The sequence below is a fragment of the Eretmochelys imbricata genome, chromosome 1, assembly GCF_965152235.1.
Source record: "Eretmochelys imbricata isolate rEreImb1 chromosome 1, rEreImb1.hap1, whole genome shotgun sequence".
Classification (NCBI taxonomy): domain Eukaryota; kingdom Metazoa; phylum Chordata; order Testudines; family Cheloniidae; genus Eretmochelys; species Eretmochelys imbricata.
Genome location: NC_135572.1, coordinates 28654694 through 28669173, shown reverse-complemented (window position 1 = coordinate 28669173; position 14480 = coordinate 28654694). Strand labels below are relative to the sequence as shown.

Genomic DNA, 14480 nt, shown 5'->3' with positions numbered 1-14480 from the left:
CTTAGATTGTAAATATACACTGTAACTAAAGCAATAACAGAACAATGTGTCATGTTAATATAGGAATGCAAACCCTCCCACCCCAAAATTTATATTACAAGACACTAGCTATCTTCTGTGTAAATTCAAGAAAATGGTAGCAGATTTTAGTTTTGAGAATCAGAAGAGTAACTTGGTTATACCTTTATTTGTTTTTAAACTGCATATAAAAAGCTAAAAGGCTCATATATGTCTATTTTGCTTTAGCCTGGCATATTTTTTGACAGTATTTTCAGAATGCCTTTGTAGTTCTTCAATGTGTGAATTTAAAATCTCTTCAAATTCTTTTGCTCGTTTCTCTTCTTCTTGAAAGAACTTTTCTGTTGCAGTTGTAGGTAAGGATGTCTCTGGGTGAATCTGAACAATACACAGAGCAGGCACAGGTAGTACAGAATTGAAAGTACAGCAATATTTTTACATTATTGAAGCATAAAACAAATTTTCCATAAGTTTTACAAGCTAGAAAATATGCAAAGTTACCATCTTTTACTAAAACAGACTTAGGCGTGTCACTACATATTTAAATGTACTACTGGTCACAATTTGGCTCCCCTGCTATCCTCAAGATCCTTGGGCCAGTCACAGGGCACTTCAGTCCCTGGTGTAATTTAGAGTAGCCTCTTGGCAAACACTGTATGAAATTATGGGATATATTGAAAAGAAAAGACTTTTTTTTTCGCATCTTAAGAAGTTAGATAGATGACCCTCTAAAAGAATGTTAATTCAGGAATACCGGCAACCAAGACACTCAGAAAAACTTTAGTATTCCTTTCTTTTTAGTATTAGCCTCAACCCGGTGTGGGTTACACCTCATTTCTCCTACCACTTAATTTTTATTCTAGGACCTCCATGTCACAGTCTTCACAGTGGGATGTTCCCCATCTCCATGGCAACTGGAGCAGACCAAGTCTTTGGTCTGAGCTGGACTTAGGACTGCCCATCAGGAAGAAACTGTTAATAATTTTTTCCTGTAACGTTCGAGATGTCGTACATGTTCATTCTACTTAGGTGTGTGTCCTCCAGTGCACAGCTGCTGCAGAGCTTTTCGCCTTAGCTCTATCCATCAGGATGGCACAAGTGTCCTCTGCTGTCTGTGCGTTCATTGCTCATGCACTGCACATAAGGGTGAAGCCTCCCTCTTCCCCCGACCCTCCTCAGTTCCTTCCTACCAGGAGACAAATAGAGAGGGGAAGGAGGGTGGGTCATGGAATGGACACATGCAACATATATCTTGAAGAAGAACAGTTACAGAAACCATTTCTTCTTCTAGTGATTGCACATATCCATTCCATGATATGATAACCCTCCTTCCCCTCTCAATTGGAGTCTTCCGGTAGAAAGGAACTGAGGAGGGGTCAGGGGTGTCTGTTATGCCTGCGTTCAGTGCATGATACAGCAGAGGATGCCCCCCAATGGGTACCGTTAAAGGGAAAAACTCTGACAACTATGCACTTGAGTGCACACACACCTATAGTGGAATGGACATAGGCAACACATTTTGAAGAACAGTTACAGGAAGGTTAGTAACTGTTCTTCTTTGAGCGATTGCATGTGTCCATTCCCCTATACAGGATTCACAAGCAGTTCCAAATGGAGGTGGGTTTGGAGTCTATTGAACCACTCGTCCGTTGTGAGAGGTAAATATATGACCAGACAAGCAGGTTGTCACTTTGAAAATGTCTAATATGGAAATGCTAGCTAGAAAGGCCACAGAGACTGCTTGGGACCTAGTCAAAAGTCCATAGGATGAGACAGGTTATACTTAGTGTTTCATCTGTGAACCACAACCCTCACGTAAGAGTCCACATGGCATCTGTTATCTGTAGTTTAGACCTGACCTCAGGTAGCTATTAAATATTAAGAATGAATTCAACATGAGATGCTAGTACTGGATCTGGACCAAGATCTTTATATACTTATTTGCTGGAATTGCTATCTGGAAGCAAATAAAGAATTGTGCTGGGTATAAATGAGACCAAAAAGCCCAGGAGCTGTCAGAGATTGTCTTAGGAGAGGTCTGCTAATGTGAGACTATTTTCTTCTGTCTCTCTTCTAAAATAAAGGTTATCTTAGAAGATAAGTTAAATGCTGGAATTTTGTGAGCGCTGTAATTGGCCCTTCCACTTGTTTACTCAAACTTTTGTTTCTGAAGGTATTTTGTGATGACTGCTGAGGCCTGAGTATCATGATGAGAAGTTTCAGAGGAGCAGCCATGTTAGTCTGTATTCACAAAAAGAAAAGGAGTACTTGTGGCATCTTAGAGACTAACCAATTTGAGCATAAGCTTTTGTCCAGAGACAGACAGACATGTATCCTTTTCACTTGAAGGGAGGGATGAAATGTGGCATTTGTGAATACCACATAGCAGTTACATGTCCAAAAAGGGAGTACTCTGTATTGAAAATGCTTCTTGTGTTGCTGAAGCTAAAGTATCTCTGGGTGACTCTCCCTGATCAGTAGGGACTACAAGAAATTTATTTTTGTATTCTGAGGTCTGGGGAAGAAAATTCTGCAATGATGGATTTCAGTATTTCCACTTAAAATATTGATCTCCTTATGGACTTGCTGAGGCACCTGAGATTTCTATGCCATTGTTTCTCTTTTACCACAAAGAATCTTGTGCCCTTTCCAAAATAACTGTTTCTTCATGAAGCTGGTTCTGTTGTTCCAATGAGTAGAAGATGGCTGACTGCACTTTTAATCTTCCGATATCACAAAGGGTCTTATTGATAGTGTTGGTTTATTTTAACATACATGGGGAAAGGATAAACTTGACTCGGGGACATCTCAAGCACTCATTTTCTTAGCTGATTCACTCCCAGATGACAAAGGGGGAAATCTGCCCAGACTTCAGAAACCCCTTATTCCCTTGTTTAAGGCATCAGTGACTGCTTTGTCCCTAAAGAGCTTACCAACAAAACATTTAGAAGGATATCAGTTTAGAATGCTATTCCAATTCCTTCAAGCTATGGTTGACCTTAGAACATATTTGAATGTATAGCAAATCAGTCAGGTGAAGCATCATTCTTGAAAAAGTTGCTAGGGAAGCTTAGTTTAAAATAGATTGTGTCATGTTTTTCTTTATGCACACTCACAGTGGCCTCCCTGTTGAGCATAGACCTCCCACAATAAGAGACTGCAGGCAATACTATCAGCCCTGAGGCAGTTTTATTTTCCTGTTGTGTATTTGGCAGGAATATGCCCTTAGTTAGTTTAACTATGTCCTTTACTAAGGATGCAGCAGGCTTAATTTGAGGCAGAGTAATGAAGAATTGGTAGTCGTTAGGTACGAGTAGGTCTCAATAGAGAAATTCCCACTCCTTTATAAACCAGCAGAGGAAGAATCACACACCTCTTCATCAACATTCCCAAGATAGTTAAGTCCCAGGCAGACCACGAAGAAGGTCTACAAAAAGATCTCTCAGAACTGGGTGACTGGGCAACAAAATGGCAGATGAAACTCAATGTTGATAAATGCAAAGTAATGCACATTGGAAAACAATCCCAGCTATGAATATATAATAACGAGGTCTTAATTGGCTTTTACCACTCAAGAAAGGTCTTGGAGTCATTGTGGATAGCTGTCTGAAAACACCCACTCAATGTGCAGCAGTCAAAAAAAGCTAACAGAATGTTTGGAATCATTAGGAAAGGGATAAATAAGACAGAAAATATATTGTCTCTATATTAATCCATGATATGCCCATATCTTGAATACTGCATGCAGATGTGGTCACCCCATCTCAAAAGAGGTTTAGAATTGGAGAAGGTTCAGAAAAGGGCAACAAAAATGATTAAGGGTACGGAATGGCTGCCATATGAGGAGAGACTGGGACTTTTCAGCTTGGAAAAGAGGAGACTAAGGGGTGATATAAGAGAGGCCAATAAAATCATGACTGGTGTGGAGAAAATAAAGGCAGAAGTTCATTTACTCCTTATGATAACACAAGAACTCCGGGTCACCAAATGAAATTAATAGGCAGTAGGTTTAACACAAACCAAAGGAAGTATTTTTTCCACACAACGCAGTGTCAACCCGTAGAACTTCTTGCCAGAGGATGTTGTGAAGGCCAAGTCTATAACAGCATTCAAAAAGAACTAGATAAGTTCATGGAGGATAGGTCCATCAAGGGCTATTAGCCAAGATGGACAGGGATGGTATGCCCAGCCTCTGTTTGCCAGAAGCTGAGAATGGGTGACAGGGGATGGATCACTTGAGGATTACCTGTACTGTTCTTTCCCTCTGGGGAACCTGGCATTGGCCAGCACAGGATACTGGGCTAGAAGGACCTTTGGTCTGACCCAGTATGACTGTTCCTATATTCTTAGGCTGTCCCTTTTAATGCTAAGATCCTTCACCAGTCCCTGGGTCAAAAATCCCTGGGAAAAGGTGGGAGGGGCTCCCTGAAGGGGAGAGTGCTATTCCTGGGAGATTGTAAGGAAAGTCTACAGGCATGTATCCTGCATATCTTCTTAAGGAAAATAGTGGCCATTTTATGACCTCCCCACAGTAGAGGATCTGAATCACTTCACCCCATGCTCCCTGCTGCTGGATCTGTGCTGATTAGGGACTGACTTCACAAAATGAGGAATGAGCTGGTGCCATTGAAGGCAAATTACTCATTGGTATCAGAAAGGTCACAGGAGCTGGTATAGAATCATAAGATCAGACAGGATCACAAGGGTCATTGAATCTAACTTTTCATGGCAGCTGAGGCCTTACAGGTAAAAGTACTTGTAGGAAGAGGGCATGTTTTGTGGTCTTCAAGCACCTTGGCATGGACCTTGCTTACAGACTGGCTGGGAGCAGAAATTTTTCCTTCTGGTTGCTATGGGGAGAACTTGCCCTCTGCAAGAGTCAGGATGCTCCAGTGAACCTTTCCTCCCTTCTCTACAAGTTGTTGAAATAGGGGCCCTATGACTAGGGGAGGATGGGGCATGGAGGCTGGGATGGGCTTTGAAAAAACAAACAAACTTACTCTATGACCCATGCCACAGATACTGGCCTGGTTTCAATGAAGGCAGCTTCCAAATGGTCTGCTCAATTGTCAGAACATGGACCTAGCCCATGCACTGGCTGGGAGCTAGTTTCCCTTTGGCCTGTTGTCCTTGTCTGCCATTTACTGTGCAGGGAGACAGGGAGGAGAGGTGCTGTCCTTCAAACCCATTTCAGAGAGCCAAAATATGATTTCTCTTTCCTGTTTAACAATGTTGAGGACAAAAATCTAAAGCCAATGAAGAAATTGATAGACATATGCACACACAATTTCTGCAAAAGTTCTGCTACAATGGGAGCCCTGGAGCCTGCAGCATGTGCAGTTTGGAGGCAGAGAATTCTAGGGAATTCTTCTTGATTGGCAGTCCTAAACCCAGGCTTGCAGCAAAGATGTGGTCTGCCCCCAGTTGCCATAGAGATGGCTAACACCCTACTGTGAAGAGTGACATGGAGAGGACTGACAATGCTACAATTTTACTCTTCCCTTTAAGAAAAAGAGATTACAACATTCAGGATTTTCTCTTTCATGTTTGGATACAATAGTTTACACTTAGAACAACCGGTACACAGATCCCTTTCATTTTATCCATTAATCTACTTCTATAGAAATTTTATTTTCTAACAACACATTAGGGTCCTTATTAGAGTCATCATGAATTTACTGTGATAGAATTGTTAAAGCAGGGTGCCCCAGCTGAAGGCCATACTAGCAACTTGCTAAAAGCCTGAAGCTCACACCGTATTTTCATACTAGTGGATGATAACCATCATCACCATTAACACTGAGGTATGCCTAAGCATGAAATATACCATAACAGCAATTGTAAACTATATTATAGGAATCCATGAATCACATTTGGCCTATAGACTGAACTTTGGCTACCTCTGTGTTTAAAGTAAATTAACTACTCACCATTGGGTTGACTTCTTCCACACTGTACACATGGCTCAGTACAACATCACACCTATGCTTTTCAGGAAATGGGCTGTTGTAGTGTGAAGGATAGAACATTGGTGGTGATGGAGATTTACCATCTAGTTTCTGGTTATGATCTCTGCTAAGTCTCTGAGATGGTAGACTGCTGCCACTTTTAGTATCAATGATATCACCTTGACCATGTAGAGCAAGATTTTGGTTTCTGTAGAGTTCAAAGATAGTTGGTTGCATAGGTTTCATTTGCTATTCAATTTTAATTTTGTAAAGTTCTAAAATAATAAAATAGTGTTTTCAAATAGGAAGACCAGTTAAACTATGAAATATAGTTGTTAGGTCATGGTTTCTGTTCATATAATTTTGTCCTCTTTGCTTTTCAAACAGCTTCATGTATGCGTTCCATGACAGATAAGTTTAAATCAGCTTAAAACAGTAGTCTGTACAATTGTCATTCTCTGAAAGTGCCATCTCTGAAATTTATTCCCCACCTTGGTCTGACAGTCCAATGTAGTTGACCTGCAGGTCTGCTAACATCTATATTTTCTCATGCTTTAACTGATACAATGAGCTACAATATGAGAGTGTAAGAGATAGGAAGGGGATACCTTATTTATGGTGTTTTGGTTAGTGGATTTTGATCCATTCAAATGTCATATGGATATAAATACATGCAGGTGCTTAGGATTTAGACCTAATGCTTTTAAAAAAAATTAAAGCTTTAGCATGTGGAGCCCCTGATCTTGCACCATTAAACTCAATAGGAAACTTTGCCATTGACTTCAATGAGTGCAGAGTCAAAACAAGAATGAGAAGAGAACAAACATTAAATACATATTTAAACTGAACAAGGGTATTTCATTCTCAAATAATAACTGAAGAACTTCAAGCTGATTCAAGAATCTAAGTACAGTGTTATGGTGCTCCATAATCTTTGGACCCTACTGATGGTGTAATCCATAGTAGATTTGAAATTGAATGTTTTTTAATCTACCTGAAACTCAGTCAAGTAATTAACTGTTGAATAAGAAAAGAAATCTACTTGCTATGCATTGCAAACAAATTCTCCTGGTAGCTGTCTGAGCAACTGCTAAAAACATATTGAGAAATAGCATGTGGTTTTGATTTCTTAATTAGAATAATTTCCAGTTGTATCTTTATTTGTAATATGTACCAAAGTGTGAAAACCAGAGAAATCCGATAACCTCATTTTTTCTTACATAGCAGGTTTTTCTCTTAGAATACTTTTTGTAGTGGTAAAAGTTTCCATTGTATTAAAGTCTGAGCTTATTACAAAGAAGTGTTCTGCTTTTGTAAGTACAGATAGTCCATGTTACCTACTTCAAAGCTTACAGTAATCCTAAATTTGTATACCAACTTAAATCACCAAGGATCCCAAAGCATTTTACTAATGTAATATGCTAGTATACAAAAAAGTCTTCAAGCATGGAGTGAAGGTCCCTATTCCCATAGCTAGATGCAGAAAAGGAAGGAATTGAGACAGTTAGGGACCACATAGCCCTTGTATAATATCATTTTGAATATTTGATACTGTGAGGCAGTGTGTATGCAGTAATACTAGGAACTTTTAAAACACTCTTTTACTAGAAGTTCGCTGGAGTTGTGGGGGCAGGGAGCATCCCACAAATGGGAATATGTAAAGGCTGCATCAAAGTAGTAATGAAGAATATCTTCTCTAATTACAAATGAAGTGGGGATTAATATAAGCAGAATGTAATACTCGGGTGTAGTACAATTGGAATGCTGTAATTATCATCCACTCCAAGAAGAGATACTCTGAAAGTAAGACAGAGTCATCTAATGTTTACTCTACCTTTAGTAAACTTTTCCACTTTACTCCTTACTGCTCACTGAATACATACAGTTTGCTCTTTGGAGCACAGAATAAATCCTTCCCACCCCACCATTTTAGAGCCCATTTAGTCTACCTTTGGAGTAAAGGCACAGTGAAGAAGACACCCTACTGAAGAGGGCTGGCTTGAATAATAAAAATATGGAATTGCTCATTTTGTGTTTTGACCTTTTTGAAAGTAATTTCCTCTAAAAGCCCACAGCAAAGGTCTCTGTGATCTGTTTTTTCAAACCTGATTCTCTATGTATTGTGAGAAGATGGCCAATTTTAGTCTGGGGAGTCCTGAGCTTTTCTTGGTATGGGAGCTAAGATACCACCCTTTGCCCCTGCTCTTGGGTGCCAAGGGCCCCACTACTAGCCTGGGAAGGTGACAGAGGAGAGAAGCAGGGGAGGGGTCTGGGTTTGCTCCTCACTCTGAGTCCCAGCCCCTCTCAACTCCTGTGGGTTTCTTACCTTCATCCCCCTTAGGTGGGTTAACCTCTGTCAGATGCTGGGGGACAGGGTCTTCCTTACTTCAATTCTCAGGACTTCCAAATCTCTCAACACATCTCCAATCCTGCCTCCTCCTCCCTTGTCTGCCTGATGCAGGGGGGTTTTATTAGGTTCCTAACAGGGCCTTAATTGACTGCAGGTGCTCCAATTAACCTGCAGCCACCTTCCCTAGTCTACAGGGAACCACACCTTAATTAGCCTTGAGTTTATATATTTCCCCTCTAGCACTCTCCCACTGCTCTCTGGTCCTCCTGTATCATTGTATATAATAATAGTTATTACTGATTTATATTGAAATTTACTTCACAAAGGCCATTATTTCCAAACCTAGGTGTCTGCAGTTATAATATTTTTAAGGTAGTAAAAACAAAAAATATTTACATACCTAAATATAGGTGGCCTAATTTTTCAAAGGTGCTTAGCAACCCCAGTCTCCACTGAAGTCAATGGACCTATGCTGCTCACTCTCTTTGAAAAACAGGCCACCTATATTTAGGTGCCTTTATTATGGATTTTGTAGCCTAACTTTAGACATTCATGTTTGATCATTTTGACTTTAAATTTCTGCCAATTCAATGTATCATAATGTGTAAAAACAGAGTTCTAATTTTAATACAAGATTAAAGGTATGAAAAGATCTGAAAATCTGTGAAAACAGGACTATTTGTTTTTACAGGCAAGTCAAATTCTAAAAAGGTGCAGGTAAACCATTTATCAAGTTTTTGCATTTTGCTTATTATTTGTATTAGCATTTGGCCTCGGATAGAATCATTGATATATACACATACAGCATAGGAATAACTTCATGGTTGTGGTGGACACAAAGTAACCCCCATCCAACTGAAACTGCATGGGAAATGTACACAGGCAAAATGTAATAACCCAAACTGTAATTTGTAGCACCACATGTTTCTATTTTTACTATCTAAAAAAATATATTTTTGCCCTTTCTCCGATGTCATAATTACCATGGAAACAGAAGCAAATTAAAACAGAAATAACATAGTTTATGTTCACAATAAAATAAAACATGTCCTAGCCTCAAAATAAACCAGCAACAATTGTCTGGTTCATCTGCATTCACCTGATGATTGAAACTTTAACTATAGTTGTTTGGGAAAATGTTGATGTAGTTCCTTGTTTGGGAACACAGAATTAGAATAACACAATGGACCTGATTTTCAAAAAGTCTCATATGTTAATGTGCATACAAAATACATGTGGAATTTGCACATTTGATTTAAATGGACAGTTATCATATTTGTCAACACAAGTACCCAGTTTGTGCATGCATTTATGGCAACTGAATATGTAAATTAGACTTTAAACTGGAAACACATGGGCCCTTTACTTCTTGAATACCAGACCCAAGATTTACCAGTTAGAGCCATCACGTATCCTAGTAGCTTCATGACCTGCTCTGAGAATTTTTTGGCCAGCCACAGAAGCCCTAAATCTCTTAGCTCATGAAGATATGTTCTCTACTTCCATGTGCAACAACTACAAAGTTCTGGCTCCTTCAAACCTGACACTGCACTGCACCAACATACAGGCATGAACAGGCAGTAATTCAGCCTCCCCTGGCCCCCTTGTTGGCATGCTAACTACAGTGACTTCAGTTACAAACTTATCAGGGAAAGGTGCTCATGTCACCCACTGGCCAGTTCCTTTGCATTTGAAATTCTAGAGAAAGTGGGGCACAAAGAAGTAGCCAAAAAACTGTTCTATAATGTCAAAATTGGTCACACTTCCAAGTGCTTAACATTGTTAATTAGAATTAGTTATATTTTATTCTGAAGTATTTGTTTAGATTTGTTTGGATTTCTATTCTGAGATGTTATGGTTATAAAAAAAACCACAGTTCTATATGCCCACTGGGTTCTTCCATTGCCTCTAACACTACCAAAGTGCCTAAAGGCCATATTTTCAAAGGAGTTTTTGGCTCCTAAAGATGCAGATGCCTAGTGGTATTTTCAGAAGAGCTTAGTGCCGAATTCCCATTGGTTTCAATATGAATTAGGTGCCTAGGCACTTAAAATATCATAATGCCACTTTAATCCATGGCTAGACCTTAGACCTTAGTCCAGCCCATGCTTTGCTGCACATTGGGCTACCCACATTTGCCATCCTTGCCTGTTAACTGCCCTTCTCTCCAATCCTTCCCATTTCATGTTGAGGTTCTTGATGTCGTTCAGAACTGTTCATTTCCATGTTATTCATGGTCTTCCTCGTCTTCCTATCTCTGTATGTTATTCCCAATATTCTTCTCTGACATTTGTGATGAAATGCATCCAGCTTTTTGCATATCTTTCTTGATAAGTTGCCATGTCTCACTGCTATATGTTGTGATGGCAATAACAATTGCTTTGTACACATTCAGCTTTGTCTTGAGGGAGATGTTTTTGAGTCGCCAGATGTTTTTGAGTCTTCCAAATGCAGCATTTGCCTTCCCAATTCTTCTTCTTATTTCCTCGGAACTAGTACCATCTTGGCTGATGGTACTTCCAAGGTATGTAAAATTGTCCACCTTCTCCAGTTTCTCTTCTTCAATTTTGATTTCTGTCCCTATAGTGCCCATTAACATGACCTTAAATACTGTGTACAGTTCTGGTCACCCCATATCAAAAAGGATGTAGTGGAACTGGAAAGTGTTCAGAGAAGGGCCACAATGATGGTCAAGGGTATGGCGTGGCTTCCATAAGAGAAGAGACTAAAAAGATTAAGAACATAAAGAATGGCCATACTGGGTCATACCAAAGGTCTATCCAGCCCAGGATCCTGTCTACCGACAGTGGCCAATGCCAGGTGCCCCAGAGGGAGTGAACCTAACAGGTAATGATCAAGTGATCTCTCTCCTGCCATCCATCTCCACTCTCTGACAAACAGAGGCTAGGGACACCATTCCTTGCCCATCCTGGCTAATAGCCATTAATGGACTTAACCTCCATGAATTTATCCAGTTCTCTTTTAAACTCTGTTTTAGTCCTAGCCTTCACAACCTCCTCAGGCAAGGAGTTCCACAGGTTGACTGTGCGCTGACTGAAGAACTTCCTTTTATTTGTTTTAAACCTGCTACTCATTAATTTCATTTGGTGGACCCTAGTTCTTATATTATGGGAACAAGTAAATAACTTTTCCTTATTCACTTTCTCCACACCACTCATGATTTTATAGACCTCTATCATATCCCCTCTTAGTCTCCTTTTTTTCAAGCTGAAAAGTCCTAGCCTCTTTAATCTCTCCTCATATGGGACCCGTTCCAAAACCCCAATCATTTTAGTTGCCCTTTTCTGAACCTTTTCTAATGCCAGTATACCTTTTTTGAGATGAGGGGAACCACATCTGTATGCAGTATTCAAGATGTGGGCATACCGTGGATTTATGTAAGGGCAATAAGATATTCTCCGTCTTATTCTCTATCCCTTTTAAAATGATTCCTAACATCCTGTTTGCTTTTTTGACTGCCGCTGCACACTGCATGGACGCCTTCAGAAAACTATCCATGATGACTCCAAGATCTTTCTCTCGATTAGTTGTAGCTTAATTAGTCCCCATCATATTGTATGTAGGGGTTATTTTTTCCAATGTGCATTACTTTATATTTATCCACATTAAATTTCATTTGCCATTTTGTTGCCCAATCACTTAGTTTTGTGAGATCCTTTTGAAGTTCTTCACAGTCTGCTTTGGTCTTGACTATCTTGAGCAGTTTAGTGTCATCTGTAAACTTTGCCACCTCATGGTTTACCCCTTTCTCCAGATCATTTATGAATAAGTTGAATAGGATTGGTCTTAGGACTGACCCTTGGGGAACACCACTAGTTACCCCTCTCCATTCTGAAAATTTACCATTTATTCCTACCCTTTGTTCTCTGTCTTTTAACCAGTTCTCAGTCCATGAAAGGATCTTCCCTCTTATCCCATGACAACTTAATTTACATAAGAGTCTTTGGTGAGGGATCTTGTCAAAGGCTTTCTGGAAATCTAAGTACACTATGTCCATTGGATCCCCCTTGTCCACATGTTTGTTGACCCCGTCAAAGAACTCTAATAGATTAGTAAGACATGATCTCCCTTTACAGAAACCATGTTGACTTTTGCCCAACAATTTATGTTCTTCTATGTGTCTGACAATTTTATTCTTTACTATTGTTTCAACTAATTTGCCTGCTACTGATGTTAGACTTACCGGTCTGAATTGCCAGGATCACCTCTAGGGCGTTATATTAGCTATCTTCCAGTCATTGGGTACAGTAGCTGATTTAAAGGACAGGTTACAAACCATAGTTAATAGTTTTGCAATTTCACATTTGAGTTCTTTCAGAACTCTTGGGTGAATGACATCTGGTCCTGGTGACTTGTTACTGTTAAGTTTCTCAATTAATTCCAAAACCTCCTCTAGTGACACTTCAATCTGTGAAAATTCCTCAGATTTGTCACCTACAAAAGATGGCTCAGGTTTGGGAATCTCCCTAACATTCTCAGCCATGAAGACTGAAGCAAAGAATTCATTTAGTTTCTCCGTGATGACTTTATCATCTTTAAATGCTCCTTTTGTATCTCAATCGTCCAGGGGACCCACTGGTTGTTTAGCAGGCGTCCTGCTTCTGATGTACTTAAAAAACATTTTGTTATTACCTTTTGAGTTTTTGGCTAGCTGTTCTTCAAACTCCTTTTTGGCTTTTCTATTTACATTTTTACATTTAATTTGGCAGTGTTTATGCTCCTTTCTATTTACCTCACTAGGATTTGACTTCCACTTTTTAAAAGATGCCTTTTTATCTCTCACTGCTTCTTTTACATGGTTGTTAAGCGTTGGTGGCTCTTTTTTAGTTCTTTTCCTGTGTTTTTTAATTTGGGGTATACATTTAAGTTGAGCCTCTATTATGGTGTCTTTGAAAAGTGTCCATGCAGCTTGCAGGGATCTCACTCTAGTCACTGATTTCAGAGTAGCAGCTATGTTAGTCTGTATTCACAAAAAGAAAAGGGAGGACTTGTGGCACCTTAGAGACTAACAAATTTATTTGAGCATAATGCATCCGATGAAGTGAGCTGTAGCTCACGAAAGCTTATGCTTAATAAATTTAAGCTTATGCTCAAATAAATTTGTTAGTCTCTAAGGTGCCACAAGTCTTCCTTTTCTTTTTACTCTAGTCACTGTACTTTTTAATTTCTGTTTAACTAACCTCCTCATTTTTGCATACTTCCCCTTTCTGAAATTAAATGCCACAGTGTTGAGCTGTTGAGGTGTTCTTCCCATCACAGGAATGTTAAATGTTATTATATTATGGTCATTATTTCCAAGCGGGCCTGTTATAGTTACCTCTTGGACCAGATCCTGTGCTCCACTCAGCACTAGATCGAGAGTTGCCTCTCCCCTTGTGGGTTCCTGTACCAGCTGCTCCAAGAAGCAGTCATTTAAAGTATCAAGAAATTTTGTCTCTGCATTTCGTCCTGAGGTGACATGTACCCAGTCAATGTGGGGATAATTGAAATCCCCCACTATTATTGAGTTCTCTATCGCTGTCCTGGTCAGGTGGTCGATAATAGATCCCTACTGTTATATTCTTATTAGAGCATGGAATTACTATCCATAGAGATTCTATTTGGGGCTGTTCAGCATAGAAAAGAGTTGATTAGGGAAGGGGGGATATGCTAGAGGTCAATAAAATCATGATTGGTGTGGAAAAAGTGAATAGAGAAGTGCTATTTACCCTTTACCACCATAAGTGCTAGAAATAGAGGTACTGGGGGTGCTGCCGCATTTCCTGGCTTGAAATGATTTCCATCATATACAGAGTTTAGTTTAGTTCAATGGCTCTCAGCACCCCCACTATACAAATTATTCCAGCACCCCTGTTTCCCACAATACAAAAACTGGGGTTCCCTGATGAAATTAAAAGGGAGCAGGTTTAATACAAACAAGAGGAAATACTTTTTCATATAGTATCTGTGGAACTCACTGCCAAAAGTGATGGGCAACAGTATAACTGTGTTCAAAAAAGACTTAGATACGTTCATGGAGGATAGTTTCAGTATAGGTCCCTGTGATGAAGCAGAGAAACTACCAGCCGGCATAGCAAGGGTTAAAGAAAACCTTTGGGTTCAGCTAGCCCTGCCATGCTATATCTGCTGGTGAGGGGACTTCC

The 14480-nt window shown here is 39.7% G+C and overlaps 1 protein-coding gene across 1 annotated transcript in view; it reads right to left on the bottom strand.

Annotated features, from left to right (window-relative positions):
* Window positions 1-222: 222 nt before the first annotated feature.
* The window catches only part of DEUP1 (deuterosome assembly protein 1), a 58902-nt gene continuing 44644 nt past the window's right edge, over window positions 223-14480 (bottom strand). Inside the window, exons 12-13 of the mRNA XM_077810707.1 lie at window positions 5949-6174; window positions 223-396 (exon numbers count right to left, since the gene is read on the bottom strand). Of these exons, the coding sequence (XP_077666833.1) occupies window positions 223-396; window positions 5949-6174 (400 nt within the window). The remainder of the gene's footprint in view (window positions 397-5948; window positions 6175-14480) is intronic.